Consider the following 19,107-nt stretch of genomic DNA (forward strand, 5'->3'; position numbering starts at 1 on the left):
AACAGGGAGGCATGGATGGGTTTAAGAACCTGGTTAGAATGAGTTGTGAAATCAAAGCTGAAGAGGATTACAAAGACAGTGGTAGCTCACACTGGGCTGGTAATTATCAACCTGTTCTACCAGTTAATAGTTGCAAGTTGTATTGTTGCTGTCTAAAATGCCAGGAGAGGAGAACGTTTTCTCTCGGGTTGTATTACATCCAGAAGCTTTTGTGAGGAGAGACGGTGTGTGAGTTTTGTCTTGTGTTCTGTCACCAAAGAAGAATTTAACTTACTGATCATCCCTGTAAAACACTTCGACGCTGGGTTTAGGCCAAACCTAGCCCATTTAACGTTTTAATTATCATGTGTGTTGTGGGTTTCATTTTGGCTCTTAAATTTTTCCATTTAAGTTGGTTTTTTTTACCTACAGCTGCAGGATTGTTTATGAAGCCACACCAAGCACATTGCTTTTAGGCACAATTGTATTTTCTTGGAAGTGCCCGTTTGATATGTGGATTAAGAATTCCCAGAAAACTACTAAAGAAATAGTTCTCAAAGCACACACCATCCACAAAACTGTCTGCCATCAATTCTGGTTAAATGTTCAGAAAGAAAAAAAAAAATCTTAATTTTTTTCCTCTTTTTGTAGTTCAGCACACTGTTCGTATGTTGTGATAATGAGCTAATAATTTTAGAACTTCAATAGACATCTAAAAAAATCATAAACATGTTTTATATAGCATTAGACAGCACGTGGCCTTCACCTCTGAAGCATCTGAACTTCAGTGGCAAGCCATAGGGCTGCATCCCTTTTGGACAAATCCCACCCTTAGGGCACAGAGATTCCCTCTGACTATTGTTAAGTTACTGATAAACTCCTGTAGGCTGCAGAATGTCTTAATTACAGAGGCTGTGATAAGTTACTCAGAAGGGAGGCAGGCACCCTGGGAGCTGCTCATGTGATACACCAGGTATGCTAGTGCACTGCTGCTGGTAGCAAATGATGCCTTGCTGACTTTAAGAGAAGTAGAAACTAATTCAGTTCATTAACCGAGTCAATAGACTAATTTGAAGTTTAAATAGAAGCCGGTCAAATGCATGTAAAAAATCTGCATACTTCCACAGATTTTTCAAAGTTAATCAGTTAGCACCCATGTTCCGTGGGTGAGTCGTGTTAATGCGGTGAACGAACTCTGGAAATCTGCCCCCAAATCCCACTGCTTCTGGAGGGTTTCTTAACCTGGTGGCGTTTGTGGAACAATTTCCATGCTTAGCGGCTATGCAGGCCAGTTTGAATGACTGCACATCTGAAAGGAAAAATAGTTTTCTGGTAACAGGTACTTGAACCGTGTCCTTGACAAACCAGTTTACTGCTATTTATTGTGCCATAATTATTTGCTTCACAACTTCATCGTGGTTGATTCTTGTAAGGAGCTTTCAAAAAAAAGTACAATTGAAATCACGGTGACTGATGTAACCGGAAAAATTGCTTAAAGGTTGTATTTTTTTTTTTCCCCGAAATAATTTACTATATAGGTTTAGGTTATTTCTTTAAGTCAAGAAGCTACCGTGAGAGAAAGGGCTGCACCAGAAGTCAGTTGTCCTGGGCTGGGAAAAGCCCCTTTTATTGATTCATGTTGTGCCGTGCGATTGCCTGGGTCTGGGGGCTCCAGCAGGGTCGGAGCGCAGCACATGGCCTCTGCCAGCTCATCTCCAGGGCTTGGTGTCCCTCTGCCCTGGGCAGCGTGGCATGGACGAGTCCAGGCTCCACGTGCCAGCCGCACCTTCTGGTGGGGCGGACCTTTCCTTGGCGTGTAAGCCAGGAACTCCAGATCCTGTTAAATTGGTGTCTTCATTGAAAGATATTTCGAAAAATAGGTTCCAATCAATATTTAAAATAAAACCTGTGTAGCAGAATACAACCAAGCATGACCTGAAGTGGCTGAGAGTGTGGCTAACGGAGCATGACTTAAAAACCTCTTGAGCGCAGCGCTTCTGGAAGGTTACACCAATCCACCTGACGTTTTTTGGTACAATAAATCAACGGCTCTCCTCCCACAAGTATATCAGAAACCTGTGGGACTGCGCCCTCGTAATACACCCTGTACACAATAGAACAGCTCTGCACAAAAAAGGCTTTAGTGCCTTGAAAGGGACACAGATGTGGATGAAACTTGAGTAACTTTGGTGTTGAAAACCTTCCAGTGGATCACAACAGAATTAGAAGAGTTTATTTGCAAAAGGCTTGTAGGACTTAACTCTGAACAAACAAGCTGCTTCTTTTTTTTCTGAATTGTGTACAAAAATATATCTTCACAACAGAAATAGAAGTTGCCATGCAAAGAGCAATATTGAGTTAAGAACCAGCAGTTCAGAGATGTTGCAATTCCTGTTTGTGAAAGCACTGATGTTAACATAACAGAATGTCCCAAGAAAGAAAGTTTTACAGCCAGCTTGGTTAGCGTGGGTATTGGAGCGTAGCTCCAGGTAGAAATGACGTCAAACATCTAACAATTTTAGCTTAGTAATCTTTAAGTAAGATACTCTCTTTCTTCATCTCTTACAGCAAGCGAATCTGCCAAGTAGCCTTTTAACCCCCAAAACGTTTCTGTTTGTCCTGACCATGAACCAGCTTTATTTTCTGCAGTTTCAGAAGGCTGAGGGCAGATAACATCTAAGTTTCGCCGAGGCCGGTGGTAGAAGCCGAAGGCTGTGGTTGATCCCTGTGGGCTTGGGGAACCCAGGTTTTGCTGCTGGACTCCCAGCCAGGGTCCAGGTTTGCTGCAGCATCAGCTGGGGGCCGAGGGCCACTGAGTCACCGCAGGGTCCTGGTATTGGCGGAGCCTCAGGGAAACGGATGGTTTAAATACTGTGAGAATCTTTATCAGCACAGGAAATGACAGCTCATTAAAATACTAACCGTTAAGCCTGTTTAGATCACTGTCTGGAAAAAAATTAACCATTGCAGGTTCAGATAACTTGCAGGAAGAAAGGTGCTCTGTGTAGGCAGCAAATATGGAATGCAGATTAATCAGTTTTGCTACTTGTCCAGCCACGTGAAAATATTTCCCTTGGAATCTATTTTTCAGAGGTTTATAAAACATCTAATTTCCAAAGAAGTTGATACCGTGCTGGAGCAAAACTTCCAGTTTCTTTTGAGAGAGGGGTGGCTGAAATAACCCAGTTGGGTGCCTCCTGCCAAGTGCCACACGCACGGCTTGTGAGCTGCGGGGTGGCTTTTCCTCGTGTTCTTACAGGGGAATGGAGAAATGTGAAGCTAATACAGAGAAACTCTGTGTGGGAGGAATGGGTGTTGGGTGTGATGATTTAATGGTGTTTTGCATAATTGTTTGGAAGGTGGAAGCCTTTGCTTTGGCCCTCTGGCCTAGCTATGATAGCTAGTCTGATCTAAATAAATCAATAAAAAAGGAATTGGAGGTCCTGGGAGGGGAGGCTGCAGCCCAGCACTCTTCCTCCTTCGTTTGTCACATTCTTCAGTGGTACTTGCTCCTTTTTTGTGGAAGGAGGTAATCCCTGGCCTCGGGCCACGCTCACGCCAGGGCAGCAGGGTTCTGGATGTGTGCAAGGGTTGTGCTAACAAAACACACAATGACCTTTCCCTCCTAGTTTGGTTTTCTGTTGTTTCAAAATTTATTTTGCTGTTGTCTTCGTATGGAATTGTAGTGCTGGCATTTCCTAAAAGGATGTTTTTCTGTAGCTGGACTCGCCCAAATAGCTGAATCTGAGCAAATGTATATACGATGCCGTTTGTCCCCAGGCCCCCAGAGTCCGGACGAGGACAAAATGTGCATGCCAGAGAGTCTGACAAAACCTGTTAACAGTTAAACGATTTTTCCAAATTAACAGCCGTGGATATTAGAGAGATCATCCATAAAATGGGGTTGTGACTCAATATTGCATCACCTTTCCAAGCAGGGCTTCGGTGTTTCAGCCTGGGAGGCTGGTGGCTTGTTTGCACCACCTCTTCAAGGACCGTGGTTCTTATTTCCCTTCACATTATTATTTCCATGATAACATAGATTTCCATATTTTTAAACCTGTAGTACTTAATGCTTCTTGATCATTGCAACTGGGGGACTGATGCCAGTTGCTCCTGACTCAAAGAGCTGCTGAACAGGGTATAAAATTCAGAACTGAATGCCACTGAAGCTCTTATTTACATTTTTAAATTCTGTCAGAATAAATGGAGTTTAAGTACTACCTAGAGTTAATCAGCAGCTTAATCATCACTTGCTGTTAGAGGCCTCTTACAAATGAGAAACTTTCATTAACAGTAGAAAACCCACCCTATTAATGTTCCTAAATGTGAGTCGACAACTGCAGCTTCAGTGTTCCTTGAAAATGCTTGTTCATTCTAACACTTCTCTCTGGAAAAGTAGGCAAATATACACATGCATTTGTACAAGATGGGAACTTTATGTCCCAAGTTATGGACTAACAGATTAATTTTTTTGTGTGCGAAATATAGCACAATGATACTAAAATGCAGCATTTGAGAGAAACTGTACTGCACCATTTAACATTTCTGAACGTTCACAACTTGTAAAAGCAATGGTTATGACATTTCAGTAACTCAAGGGTAACCTATACTCTTAAAGATCTTGTAAGATGAAAAAAAAATGCCTCTCGAAAGCGCAAATATCATGATTAGATGGTTTTCCAGAAGTATTTTTAATAGTAGTAAAAATGCAGTTGGCTGGCTGGCATAGGGAAAATACTTTTTCTTTTTTTACCCCCACCTTTTGGTTTGGTGCTTCATCCACGTGTGCTGGAGAAAACTCCTGCCTGTAGTGCCAAAGAGTCTGTTAAAAAGAGAAGTTTCCTCAAAATCTTTCCTCCCCCTTTCATGACTAGTGACATGCATTTGAGGTTCAACTGCTGACAGTCATTCTTTAAAAAGCAAAATTAACAATTTTGTATTTTTCTATTTTATATATATATAAAATACAGTGTATTTTAATAAACAGGGCTTTGCTGTAACTGGAACAGAAGTTTCAGGAGTCATAGTGTCAGAGGCTGGAAGTTGGTGTAACTTTTAACCTGATCCTACAAAAACTTTGCTGAATCTCTGTAGTGTGGCGCTTCAGAGAGATGTGAAGTTTTATTTGTTGGGAAAAAATCTATATAATTTTTCATTTGGATGGAAATGATGGTTCTTAAAAAAAATATCAAAGCTGCCTCTATTTAATTACAAATACTAGGTAAGACTTCTGAAAACAGGCTTCAACAGTGTTTTGTTCCATGAAGCAAAATTCTTAATGGTTGTTTATGTTGTAGTATTAGAATGCAAGCGTTGTTTTTTACTGAAATATTCAGATTTTAATGAATTTAGGCTAGTGCAATCTTTTGGAAGTCTGTTTCCAGTTTCAGTTCCTTGTGAAACATTCAATTGTAGTGGAGAATCAGAATCAATAAAACAAAAATTTGTGTTTAATGTTGACTGTTTCTAAAATCTATCTAAAATTAATATTCTCTCCTCCCCCTTCCAAAAAAATAAACCCAAAGCACTTTTTCCTGAATCTTAGGATAAAACTCTAGCTGGTCTCTTCTGTTTTTCAAGTACATTTTGTTGAATTTACTCGAATTTGTTGAATTTACAGAATACACAAGAACAGCACCTCTCGTCCTATGGGTGCATCTTTGTTCCTGATTAACTGCAAAATTCATTAAGTGATAGCAACTAGTACAATATATTTCGTTGCTTATTTGGACAGAAAACATCTAGTGAATGACTTTTTTATTTTTTGATATTTTTTTTCAATTGAAGGCCTTAAGCAGCTCGCCAAGACCTACATTTTAAGCCTTTAAGAAGGGACAGCAGGTTGTGCATTTGGGGTTTTTTTGTGTGTGGTGTTTTGGCAGATAGAGACTACAAAGTGTGGATAAGCAGAGGTCTGTTGTGTGCTAAGGTCCTTTTTTCTTATCCTTTCATATTCTTTATTTGAAAGACAATAGGCTTGGTTCTCAAAGCAAAATGCAAGGAATTGGGTTTAGATTCTTCTACCAAATAGGTTTATCTTCCAGCATCTTCCTTTCTGAAGTCCGATGTGTAAATACACTTGTGGTTTGCATCTAGACTCCTGAAACTGCAGCAGCCTTTTGAAGGTGTATTTTAAAGTCATTGCTAAGTGGCACAGAATTATGATGCAAATCTGCCCCTTCTGCCTGTGTACCTGCCTTAGTTTGAGTGTAAGCTTTGAAAATTTGTCCTGAAGCCTTCCCCCTCCTCTGCTAAGAACAGGGTGAGTGAGCTGAACTGCCCGAGGTTTGCAGGGGGATACTATTCATGTGTAGTTAAAGGAAATGAAAACCAATTTTTATGACTTTTAGATCTAAGATTATGTCTGTGCTTTGGATATGAGGTGACACGTGTATGTTAGCTGGCTGATTAAATGATTGAATTTTGTTGGAAAAGTACAAGTAACCGATACTGTGCTGCTGAAATGGGATTTCAGGAATTTTTTTCCTAGTACTGTGGATTTGTGATTTTCTAGATGTTACTTTCCTTCATTTTACTCCCTATTTAAATTTATGCATACTTTTTCACAATTAAAGTCTTTGCGAATGTGCAAAATATTGCCGACTTTCAGAAGCCAAGGTCCTTGCGTTCAAGATCTTACAGTTCTTCAAAAGAGCGTTAATAAAATGAATATTGTGCACTTAATTAGTCATGCTCACAAAGGAAAAATAAGCTAAATACTTGTAGTGAAAAAAAAATTAGAAATACAGTGTGATCTTCAAGCCCTCTGAACTTGGTTTTCATGTCTTTGTTCTGTTGTTTAATGCTAATTGGGCACTGACTTAGTTCAGTTTTCAGAAAAAAATGGAGGCATTTGAACAACCATTCTGTTAATCATTCATCTCTCATCATTTAAATATTCCTTATTTCATAATCATGCAGAAACTTAAAAGTAAACATTACCTTTCAGTAGCTTTTCCGGGCTTCCGAGTGTTCCTTGAAAAAGAAACCTCAAAATGTAACTGATTTCTACAACTGTGACTCGCTCCGATGGCGAGTCATTAGGAGAATTTTTACCACGAATACGCAGCTTCGTAAGGGACGGTTCTGAAAAGCTGGAAATTGTTTGTAAAAGTTGACATAGTCATGTATAAAATGTGTAATAGATGTGCTTTAGGCTCTGCTCTTTTTTCTCACCCCCACCCCCCCCAAAACTTTACCAGTCCAGGCACAGAATTTACTCACCCATTTGTATCATTGTGATGGTGAATCATGAGGGAAGCAATCCTTTTCTTGTAAATAAGTTCACAAAAATTATTTGCCCCAGGCTACTGATACATTTCGTGGAAGAGAGTGAGCTACTTTGTTTCTTCAGTGTGTGCATTTTCATAATTTCTTAAGATTAGAAAACTGGGGTTTTTTTAAATTGGTCTTTAGCCTGGAAAAGGGACTATCATGTCACATCAGGAGACTCAGGAAGATAATTTGAAGGACCTAGCTCAGCCGCAGGCATTTGGAGGGATAGTTTGTAAAACACTGTGTGTATTTTGGTGTCTGGTGTGTTTTGCAGTAGTGTAAAGAATCAAAACTGAAGTGATGAAATCTAGTTGACTGTTTTTAATGTAGCCCACCATATTTAATTTCTTTAAAATTAGAAAAAAATAATTAAAATCTCTCTTCTTTTTGAAATTAAAATGGTGTTTGTCAGTAATGGGGACTCCCCCATGGCTGGAGTTAGTGTAATATAGGAGTAGAGTGTATATATGTGGATCAAACCTTGGGAGCCTTCGGCTTGTGTGTGAGTTCTCACCACACCAGCTCAGCTAGTGTTGTACCTCAGCTGTGTAGTAGGGATTTTTATTTTTTTTTTAAAGTATTGTGACAGTTATTAAAGCTCCTCAGGCCTCCTGCTTAAAGCATGGGGTGTGGGTTTGAAGGCTGGTCTCCCAGGTTGGTTTGGATCAGAGGCCGGCCAGGCCAGGCCGCAGTTGCAGGCCGCGGTGCCACCACCTTCCCACTCCAAGGTGGGAGCCACTCGTCCCCCCAGCGCCCCGTCAGCTCTGGCACCTTGGCGGGAGAACGAGGTGTTCGGTAACATGTCGTAGCTTTTGTGCAAGTCATCTGCCATAACCCATGGCATGATTCAGAGCAGGGTTCATAGTTCCTTCTTTGTTCCTTTGTTAATCCCTGGCGGGTGGGAGGGGCCTGCACAATTTGCTAATGCATTCTTTTTGGGGAAGGATGACGCACAGATTGGCCTAATAAGGACTTAGTTTGAGAAAGGGGCCGTCTTCTTGGAGGAGATAGGGGCAAGTCATAGGGCCAGCAGTTTCTTTTTTAACGGAGGGATGACACAAGCACAAGTCATTTCCTTATTAATCGGTTCAAACCAGTTCTTACAGGAACTGCTGGTGATAAATGTGGGACTTCTCAGAAGTCATTCATTTCATTCTTAGCGCTGCCCCAGCGCACAGCCCCAGCTGGCTTCTCCCTGCCTTTAAGGAAATGCTCTAGCTCAGCTCCTTTCTGTTACCAGCACTCTAGTGTCACTGGCTTGCTCTGAGATATTTTTCTTTTTCAGCACTTTTTGAGGATCTGAGGAAACGTGTCCCTTTCAGAAGTATCAGATAAAAAGATGAAATACACTTTATTTCTTGGTTATCTGTTTTCTCAAGTAGCAATGCCTTTTTGAGCTGTAGCTCAGTCAGAACTTTGTTCTGTTTGGGTCAAAGTGGTAAGTTGAAAAAAAAAATGTTTTTTGTTTTTGTCTTTTTTTTTTCTCCCCTATTTTGTCTTGTTCTCTGGGATGAACTTTGCATCAGTGCTATTCCAAGTATAGGTCCTTCTCTTCAGAAGCCATTTCAAGAATATTTGGAAGCTCAGAGGATAAAACTTCACCACAAACCTGACAGTGGCGTGCCACAGGTAAGAACCTCTCTGCCTCTCTCCCCAGTTAATTTTTCCCCTTCTCTGGCTGCCTGTTGACCTGTCAGGTTTATCGATGTAACTCTTGGTTCTGTTTTTCAAAGATTTGTAGTGGCCCAGGGAATAAATAAAAGTTTCATTTTAAAAGCAACTTGGGAATTAAAAATAACACTGTAATTATATGAAATTGGGACTTAAACCTCTTCAAGAGTAGAGAAAACAATAAAGCAAGACTAGTCACATGTCTTGCCGCTGTAATATCAGCTGCCTATTTGGGAAGATAAGTTTTAAGCAAGAAAAAGTTGCATTTATGTGTGAGATGGTAACAGACTGTGCAGCACCAGCACTTCAGAAGCCAGTAGGATCTGTGGCTTAATGGCAAGTAAGAGAAACAGAACCCCCAAGCCTGGGGTGTTCTAAAGGAAAAGAAAAATATGGTGTTCAGAGCTGGTACAAAGGGGCAGAAGTGTTCTTTCACACAAAAGAAGTCTTAAAAACCAAAAACAATATTTCAGAAAACATTCCCTCAACTTACAGTGGGGACAGAGCAACTTTGACATTAAATTCCTTAGGATTCTAAACATAAAGATAAAATCCATTAATCGAACTTGCATTTCACATGTAATACTTGTAGCTCTTGCAAATACTTCTTGGACCATTTCTTACCACAAAAGAGACTAAATTAGGGAGGATCGGGCTGGAATAACTAAATATGCAGATTCCTTTTATGCACATTGAAGTAATTTTGGTGCAGTGCATTGCTGCCCTCCTTTGACAAAAAAAATGCAAGTTAAGAGTAGCCGTGGAAAGCGCTCGAAGTGGGACTGCCGAGGTCATCGCTTTAACTTCTAGTGACACCAGAAGAATCGGATGCTAATTGGAAGATAACACAGTATATGCCGTTTAGGAAAAAAACATTGTTAACCAATGACCTTATTGTTTTCTTTGCAATGAACATGACAGGGAATGACAGGCAGGGGTTTGCCAATTCCAAACTCTACGAATTGTTAGCAAAGACGAAACAATACTCGGAATAATAAATTACTGCATTAGCACACTAGTAACGATCAAGGATTCAGCATCTGCCCTGCAGTGTGTTTGGCAAGCCCTCCTGCATTGTCTTTCAAGGGACTAAAGTCAGCTTCACAGAGGGACCTGCAGGAATCCTGTCGGCTTGCACTTGGTTCCTGTTTTTAATTTGATAAATTACATAATAAAAAAAAATGGTTAGGTTTTTCCCTTTCACCCAGAAAATGGAGAATTCTCCATTGTGCCGTCCACTAATTTTCATTTTCCTCGTTCTGTTTTGTCTCTTCAGGGGGAAAACTGGCTATCCTGGATGTTTGAAAAATTGGTGATTGTCATGGTTTGTTATTTTATCTTATCTATTATCAACTCCATGGCCCAAAGCTATGCCAAACGACTGCAACAGAAGATGTACTCTGAAGAAAAAACCAAATGAGCTTGGAAAAAGCCCCTTGCAATGGGTTTTAGCAGACATGAAAAATGACGCATCTTTCATATGTTTAAAAATCAGCATTATTCAAAGTGGGGGAAAACTTTTTAACATCGATTTTCAACTATAACAAATTTTTATTTAATTTCAAAGTAATTCGGATAGTAGAGCAAACGTTGCATTGACAAACTTATAAATGTTAAGGTAAGGTATAAATGCTTTACAAGTCTGAGTTGTGTTATACAAGATGGACAATGTGATGTTAAATGGTGTTTAACACAAATGTTGTCCATCCAAATTACTTCTAAACTGGCTGGTTTAATACTCTCCATTTCCTGATTTAACTTCAGACTGACCTAAGGGTAACTTTTTATTTTGAAGGGTGGCTGTTTTGCTTTTTCCATAACTTTCCAAGACCATCAAAATGTATATAAATGAATACAGATTGGATACGAACTGTTGCATGTCCCTCATGGTAAGGCTATTCCATCTGAATTCTCCAGTGTCCCATTGCATTGCACGTGCTCTCGGTTGGAGAAGCCACCCTCTTAAACTTCATGATGTTAGCAGAGATGATTGATGTCAGAATGCTGAAGTTGACGTTTTTTATTCTGTATATTTAGAATGAAGTTAAGATAAAACTTTATAAAGTCATCTTTGATCATTCCAGAATTTCTTGTGTCAGTCTTTTTAAGCTGTTTCTTTTCCTCTCCACTTTTGTATGCTCAGTTTCTTTTGTTTCTTTATTAAGCCTTAATCCCATGAATCGCATGCTTTACTCATCCTTCCTGCACAAATGGTGCTGAAGCCCTTTGTTCTTTCCTTTTTTTTCTTAAGAACTTCTTACTTAGCAGAAGGAAGTGCAAAGGATATTGCTTGCTTGAAGGATGGCGCGCTGGTTAAAATAGGCAAGTTATTAAATAGCTAGCAGTGCTCGTTACTATCAGTTCCTCTCAGGTGTTTGCACTGAGCACAGCACCGTGGGCAATGAAGAAGAGAGGTTATAGTAAATATTCCAATTACAATAAAGATTCCAGCTGAAACCAGATTTGATGTTAAACCCAGCAATGATGCAGAGAACTTCAGAGAACCTTAACCTTAGGCTTTTCAAGTCAGGTATTTTAAAAACAGTGTTATGAATCGATGTGTTCCAGTTCTACTGTACATAAACATGACTGATATTACACTGGATCTTTTCCCTCTTCAGTAAGTAGGTATCCAGTCCACTGCTACTGTATATGTGTGACTACTGTAATAATTTTAGAACTATTGTTTATTTTTATCCTAGGGATAAGTCACAAGAATTAATTTAACTTTCAGTTAGTGTCATCAAAAGGTGGCATATGTGCACAAAGTAGGTTAGATCATGCTCTTGCTGAGGTGAAGATTTATCCCTGCGTCAGGTTAGGGCAAGGTGTGAGAATATATATTTTGTTCAATCCTGCCTGAATGTCCTCTTGTGTTGCCAACCGTCGTGACATCTCCATGGCTGTACCATCCTGTCGGATAGCTTATCAGACTGATGTTGACTGTTGGATCTCATGGCAACAACAGTCGGTAGGCTGTCTGACATTTTGGTATCTTTCATCTGACCGTTTGCTCATCCATCTCCAACTGTTTTCATTGAACATCAACAGCATATAAATGTTTTTCAGTTTAGATGGAAATGAGTTCAGAAGTCATGCAGTGCAGCTGTCTACATAAGAAACATCTTTTAAAGTTTCATCTCAGTCGTGTGTGAGGTTTGTAACGTTTCTCTTGTATGCTTCATATATAACTTCAAACAATGTTACCGAATGAATGGGGAGGCTTTTTTAGTATGGACTCCTCTCAGCAGTGCTGCTGAAATACTGATAAGTCTGAGTGCTGGGAGGTAGTATGAGATTGTTAAAAGCACAGAGGCCATTCATTTGCCCCTGTTGGTTTTTAAAAGATGAACAGTATTTCTTAACTCTTGGCCCTAGCAGCTTTTTTACTCTTTGGCCTAAATGTGGTCTTTGAAAATAACTTAGCAAAGAACTTGTTCTAATACAATACACGTTCAAAAAGATTACAGCAGCGTTTGCTGCTTTGCTTTTTTCAGTCTACTGAAACTTTAGTTCTGCACCTTGTCAGAGATCACATCAGCAGTTCATAGCTGCTTTGTTTTTCTTCAGGATACTTGGATTAGTGAAAGAGCTGTTTGCCACTTTCCCCGGTTCTAGTGGCAGTGGTTTTTCCTCAGATCTGCCATTCACCTGAGGGACACTGGTATTTACTTCATACAGTTCTGGTGGTGTCTTAAAGCCTTTTGTGAGAGTCAGTGACATTTATGTCCTGTTGAAGTCCCCGTATGCTGTGAGATTGAAATGAGGAGACTGTAACAAGAATTAATAAGAAAAAAAACCTTCTTCCTAGAGCTTGAGCCAATAAACTACACGTTGCTGAATGCTTTAGCAGGCTCCTTACAATGATGCCTCCTTGCCTGCTGAAAAACCACGAGACAAATTGAAAGCTTTCTCCCAGTTCTATTTCAATATATGTAGACACATATAGTGTGAAATATATCTCTATTGTTCTGCAACTCATGATTGTATGTGTCCATTCCAATAAGCTGTGCTTTATTTTGAAGCTTTCTAACACTATTTAAAGAAGGGACTGGTCATTCTGCTTGCTTCTACCTGTTCAGCCGCTGGGAGATAGTAAGACTTGGCAAAAGGTAAAAATAATAGAAATGAAAGTTATGCAAACTTGATGAGATTTGCAAATGGATAGTTTTATGTTTGCTTAAATAAACAAAAAAATAACTGTTTCCCGGTGTTTATTTCAGCTGGATTGTTTCAGTTTCTGTTTCAATTTCTGTATATGGAGCTTGGTGGTTAGGCTTTAGTCCCAGGCATTTTGCAGTGAGTGTGAATCTGGAAGATGCACATTTTGTGCTGTTGCATTTTCTAGCTTCAAAGAAAGACCCAGAGCCTTTAGCACTTCTGCTGCCTTAATCCAGAGTTTCCTTTTGTTGTTCATATTTTCAGTTACACATTGGAAGCTGCCAGTCATCTATAAAGTGTGTTAGAGAAAAATCCAAAGCAAGCTCTGTTGCAAAAGAAACAGTCTTAGCATAGATCACTATTTTTAGCTGATTCTTCTTGTAGTTTAGACACCGAATAAAGTATCTTGGTTTTTTCTTGGAATTACTGAAAATCACAGGGAAGTAACAGCCCTTGTAACAACAAGTAATGTTTGGTTAAAGATCAAATACGACTTGGAGGTGATAGAGATTTTTGGTTTGTCTCATCAACTGTGGAACATGGCTAAAGCTCCACTTCCCCAGGTGCAGCGTAAATCGGAAGCAAAACAAACTTGGCTGTATTTCCAGCCTACAAATTCAGAGAAGCCCATCAGGGCTGAGGTCAGGTAGGGTTGCAGCTAATCCTCTTAATTCACTACTTGTTGCCTGGCCTGTGACATGTGCCTTGGAAGGCCATCTGAGATGTAAGTGCACTGGTGTGCCCCTCTCCGTGGCAGGTGTGATGTTCCCCATCAGGGCAGGAATTGTGTTGATGTAAGCAAAGCTAAAAAGGTCGCAGTGCTCTGTGCCAGGCTGAGCTGTGAGGCTGGCACTGGCCCTGTCGGGTTGAATCATCCTGTTCCACACTTGCCTCGGCTCCATCCAAACCATCGGAACCTCCTGCTGCCCCTCTCTGGAGCTTCTTGCCTCCACCCCATGTCACACCGTGTTTCTTAAAGCAGCTCCCTCTGAAATCACCCAGCTGCCTGTTCATGCTGAAGGACACTTGTCATTAATATCCGAAGGTGGCTTAATGCTGTTCCAGAAAGTCCTTCCCTGCTGTGCTTTTGGGTTTCATTATTGAATTTGTTAGAACCAGCCTCCTGCTCGCTCCAGGCAGTGCTAATTGCAAGCACAAATTCTGTGGCTGTTTCCCTGATTATCAAGCACAAATATAAATATTAGTGAAAAAAAAAATTGATTGCAGGTGTAAAAATAAGTGGTGATTGGGTGCGTTCCTTGCAGGTACAAGTAATTCAGTTTTTCTTTGAAGCACATGGTTAAAAAATACTTTGTAATCAGTAGTTAAAAGGTTGAATGTAGTTATAAGTAAGTTAATTGAAATTGCTCTTCTGAGATTTAAAATTCTAGGGGGTTTCTGTAAATTTCTGGGTTTGGGGTGGTTTGGGGTTTTTTTGCAGGGGTTCAGGGGGTGGGGTGTTTTTTTGGAGTAGAAGAAGAAAAAGCAGTAAGGACTTGGTCCAGCCTTCTCCAGGTTGCAGCACTAAGTACAGTGTGAAAGTGGGCGAGCAAGAGCCAGGGAGGGCTGCCTGCTGGGCTGTCACCCCTGGCTAAGAGCAGGCTGATCCCCGGGAGGGTTTAATTGCTGAAGCTGTGGTGGATTGCCATAGCCTCTTCAGGAAACGGGGAGTGAAGCAATCGTCCTCCCTGTGAAACACCCAGCTAACGCGTTCAGAACTAGATCGAGGGTAAATATTTGCATATGCTCTTGCAAACTCGTTTTTAAAAGGATTACACTGAAAAACTCTTGGAGCTTGCTGTGACTTCCCTAATCCAAGTGTCTAATTGATGCCATGAAATACTGGCATTTCTTTCTTTATCTGTTTCGCTTGCTTATTGATGCACCCACTGGGCTTTCATAAAAGGCAGCGGAGTGATGCTGGGGCAGTGGCATGAGTGGGAGCGGCTGGGACAACCTGGGTCACTTGTCAGAAGAGTGAAAGGAACGCAACTGCAGGAACTGTCATCAAATGTCCAAAAGCCCTCTGGCTCTCAGGTACAGGTAGGCGGGAAGAGCCCGGCAATCTGTGACAGGCCTTTTGGCATGTGTCAGGAATTCAGCAAAATGGTGTTTTGCTCATAAAAGTTGACTGTTGCTCTGTGCTGAAGTTACAGTGCAGAGAGGCTGTTGAGCTCTGAAGTTACTCAGCCCATTCACTGCTGAGCTCAGTTGTGGTAAAGCAAACGTGCACATACAAACCTGTTAAATGGACCAGGCTTTGTTTTAGTTTGCCTTTAGCACTGGCCTTTATTGTGCTAGAGGATTTTTAAAATTATTTTTATTATTCACTTACAGAATGATTCAAAAAGCATTGACTACATTAGCATTAAATCAAAGGTCAACTTTCTTTAAACCTCATTTGATGAGCTGTTCAGATATGGGTAAGCGTGCTGCATCCTCCCTGTTTCAAGGGAGTTGCTGCCAGCTTAATTGTTCTTCTGGTTCCCCGAGAAGCTTAAATGAGTTGCCCAGGCAGCTGGTAATAAGGAAACTAGCTGCTATTGCCGGATGAAAGGCAAGAGATAGGACTTGTCAGCTCGGTGCATTGTTCCCTGCCCTGATGACTGCCCTGCAAGCCGCACCCTTCCCCCATGGCCTCAGAAACTGCTTTTTGGTCCTAGTAAAAAGGACAAGTTGGTGGTTTTGGTGACTGCTGTGCTGTTGCTGCTTGAGGGATCCTGCGAGGAAAGGGCTGGCTGTGCAGTACACGTACTTAAGGAACAATCCACGGGGTTTGGGGGTTGGTTGGCTTTTGTTTGGGTTTTTTTAATCCTAATGTGACAGAGCAGGCCACACAGGTCTGATTCTGCCTCCTCATGAGAGGTGGTTAGAACTTTCTGTTTCCTTGTGGCCTTGGTAGTGTGCCCTTTAGCTGCTTATCTCAAAGATATCTCCGTACGAACTACACTGAAGTGTTCGTCAGCCTGGCTTTACACAAGGTTGTGACCACAGTTCTGACCGAGGACATGGACCTGTAGGTAGCCGCCTGTCCCCTTACTTGGGTGCCAGCTGATCTGTATGACATTTCTAAGGATTAAAGGCTTCTCCCTGGAAGGTGGAGTGGCTTTGGGGAAGTTGTCAGCCAGAGCCCTAACCTGCTTGAGCACAAGCACCTCCAGTGCCCAGGGGTGCCTGAGGAGGTTAAACTCTGCCTCCAGCCATTTGATGAAGTTAAGAAATTCTTTAAGACACTGGTTGTATTTCCCAGAGCGTGTTCTATCTGCACACAATGACCTTGCGGTACCTCTGTTTTCCTTCCATATTGTCAGGAAAGAAACTGGCAGTTCTTTTGCAGAAGCTGCTTCTAACTAAACCACGTCAATACTTTGTTCAAGGCTTACATGTACGTGTAGAAACCATGTGAGTTCTAATAGACAGTGTCTTTCCTGAGACTGCATGTTCTGAGGCTCTTCCCATCTGTTGAAAAGGCTTGAAAAAGGTTTGTGTGCTCCGCATTTCCTTTGTCTCTGAATGAAACTGGGCCTGCGTGAAGAGAAAACACACATTTAGATTTACAGCACTGTACCAATCTAGCCACGGTCACAGAATCCCTCTGGTCTGTTCAGAAACGAGTCTTCTCTTGGTGCCTCTTGTTGCTGCAGCTGTTCTCTAGAGCTGCAATGTTCAGGCTATTTTCATAACAGATTTCATTTCTCAGATTCCTTGATTTTTATGTCTCACCTCAGTTCAGCTGACCTCTTGTGACATACAGTCACATGCTTCCACGTGTATTGCGCAAGACTCTAGGTGGGGAGCAGCAAGGAAGAGAGAAACTTGTAAGATGCCTGAAGCCAGTAGTTAAGTTCAAAATAATGGAAATAAAATTGCTAAGCAATATTTCTACTAGATTTGCATTGATGCAATTGGTGGTTTTAATTCTGTTGCCTCCTTTAACTTCTACATAAACCTGTTTTAAACATTTCTGCATGTGCACAACCACCATGTGGGAAATCCCACTGCAGTATTCATCTATGCACGAACTAGAATTGTTACAGTGGCCTAGGAGGAGCCCCGTGTTTTTAGGTGAAGTGTGGGAATCTCCTGGGCTACCCTTTGGCAATAGATTTCCCAGGCGACTGAGAGGGGATCCTTCCAATTAGGTGAACAGGGGCAGTGTTTTAGGTGTTGTTTGGCAGAGCTGATCCTGGGAATCCTAGCTTAAAACTGTCGCTGGTGTCCCTCCTCGCAGTGCAGTCCTTGCAGCCCTGGCTGTCCGCGGTGCTTAGCCATTTCTGGACAAGTTCAGGCCCGTTGACTGGAGTTTCTGTTCAGCTTGAACCGGACCCCGCATGTACTGCGGCAAGTTCAGGTTTCCTTTACGTTGTCATTGAAGAATAAGCTCCCCTTTTGCAGCACACACTAGGTTTGCATCTATTTTTTATATAAAAATATCGCGCTGTGAAAATACTGGCTTTGTGGAGAAGCCTGTCTAAATCATAGATGAAAATAACGTGGAAACCTGAGTTCATGTCTGGTAGGGAGGGAACGGAAGCTTTCTCCTTGGGAGAAGAGTATTTAATGGGATTTTTGTTCATCAGGTGCCAAATTTATGTTTTCAGCGATCAGTTGCATTAGGTTTCTTCACCAAAATTCACTCTAGGAAGGAGAAAGTGCTAGTTTACAATGTCAGATAACTACATAAATACAACTGCTGACGAGATGACCTGATCAGGTAATAATACAGGCTGAAGTTGCCCAAAGTGGGGCGGGGAGGAAACCTCCCAGTGTTTTCTTTGCAAGTGGCAGAAACGTCGTACACCAGCCAGCAGCGAGCAGTCTTACATGGAAATATGTATTCTTGACCTCGGCATTGTTCTGCGCCATCTGGAGAGCAGTAGCTCTGAACTCTTGCCCAGCTCTCACCATACTTATTGAGGATATTATAACAAACAGCTACGGCCGCCCTTGCCAGCCAAGTACAGAGTCAGTATTTTATTACACCTTCAGCGTTTGGGATAAGGCTGCTTTCCATTTGGCTCCTTCAGTGGTGTTCTGCTTACATGCTCCTGTAAATGATTATTACATATTGGAGACTGCTGGGCAAAAGTTCAAATTAAATCATGCCATCTGACCACAATTACACCACTCTCAGGCAACTGAAGTGTGTTTTTGTGAGCCTTTAAATAAACATTACATTGAACATGTAACCAAATATGTCCAATAATCATTTTTGCAGAACACACCCATTTAAATGCAAATGCACCATATGAGATGGTATTTATTTCTCATCACGTGTAACTAGTGAAACAAAAGCTTATAGCTTACTGAAGCTCCAGCAGTGTTTATTCTGTCTTTTTTGGTATTAAACAGAGGCTTACTATAACTAGTTTCTGTGCTTACTGCTCTTACTTTTAAAATAGGAATCCTGGCTTAGAGGGTGTCCTCATTTTACTTATTTTTCTATCTTATAGTGTAACATTCCATATTTTTTTAAATTTTCCTTTTAAGACTAACAGACTAGGTTTCTGCGACCTGATTCACACCAAGAAGTACAGGAGCCTGTGCCTTTTGTTTAATACCACCAGACTCTCTTAGAAGTCACTGTTTAGAATCCTTCAGGTTTGTGTGAACCATGGGGCTACGGTTTAGACTCCTGCCACGATCTCTATCACGGAACACACGTATACCTCTAAAAACTCCCTTTAAGTTTTCTAATGAGCAGAAGCAGCTTCTCTGATCTTTTCTCGCGGCCTGCCTTCACCTTTGCCAGCGTGCTCTCTGTGGCTGGCAGAACCACCACCCTCTGCAGCTGTTTGCGCTTCTGGGAAAGGGTTAAGCAGGTTCTGCTGATTCACGGAGGTGGGTGACTCATTACCCCACCCGGGCAGAGGGGAAGTGGCTGTCTAGAGGGAGAGGATTCATACAATGTGAAATCAGAAGGGACCATTGTGAACTTGGAGTTTGACTGAAAGAGCCGGAAAGGCTCTGTAGTTAAAATTCAGGATTATCAGCTCTACATCCAGGCGAGTTCAAGCT

At 41.3% G+C, this 19,107-nt stretch overlaps 1 protein-coding gene across 5 annotated transcripts in view; it reads left to right on the plus strand.

Annotated features, from left to right (window-relative positions):
• Positions 1-13,133, plus strand: part of VMP1 (vacuole membrane protein 1) — a 70,845-nt gene extending 57,712 nt beyond the window's left edge. For all 5 annotated transcript variants that reach the window (XM_055719427.1, XM_055719422.1, XM_005439718.4 and 2 more), the window contains 2 exons: positions 8,784-8,886; positions 10,205-13,133. In XM_055719427.1, coding sequence (XP_055575402.1) covers positions 8,784-8,886; positions 10,205-10,348 — 247 coding nt within the window. In that variant the 3' untranslated portion in view covers positions 10,349-13,133. The remainder of the gene's footprint in view (positions 1-8,783; positions 8,887-10,204) is intronic.
• Positions 13,134-19,107: the final 5,974 nt, after the last annotated feature.

Source organism: Falco cherrug, chromosome 1, assembly GCF_023634085.1.
Source record: "Falco cherrug isolate bFalChe1 chromosome 1, bFalChe1.pri, whole genome shotgun sequence".
Classification (NCBI taxonomy): domain Eukaryota; kingdom Metazoa; phylum Chordata; class Aves; order Falconiformes; family Falconidae; genus Falco; species Falco cherrug.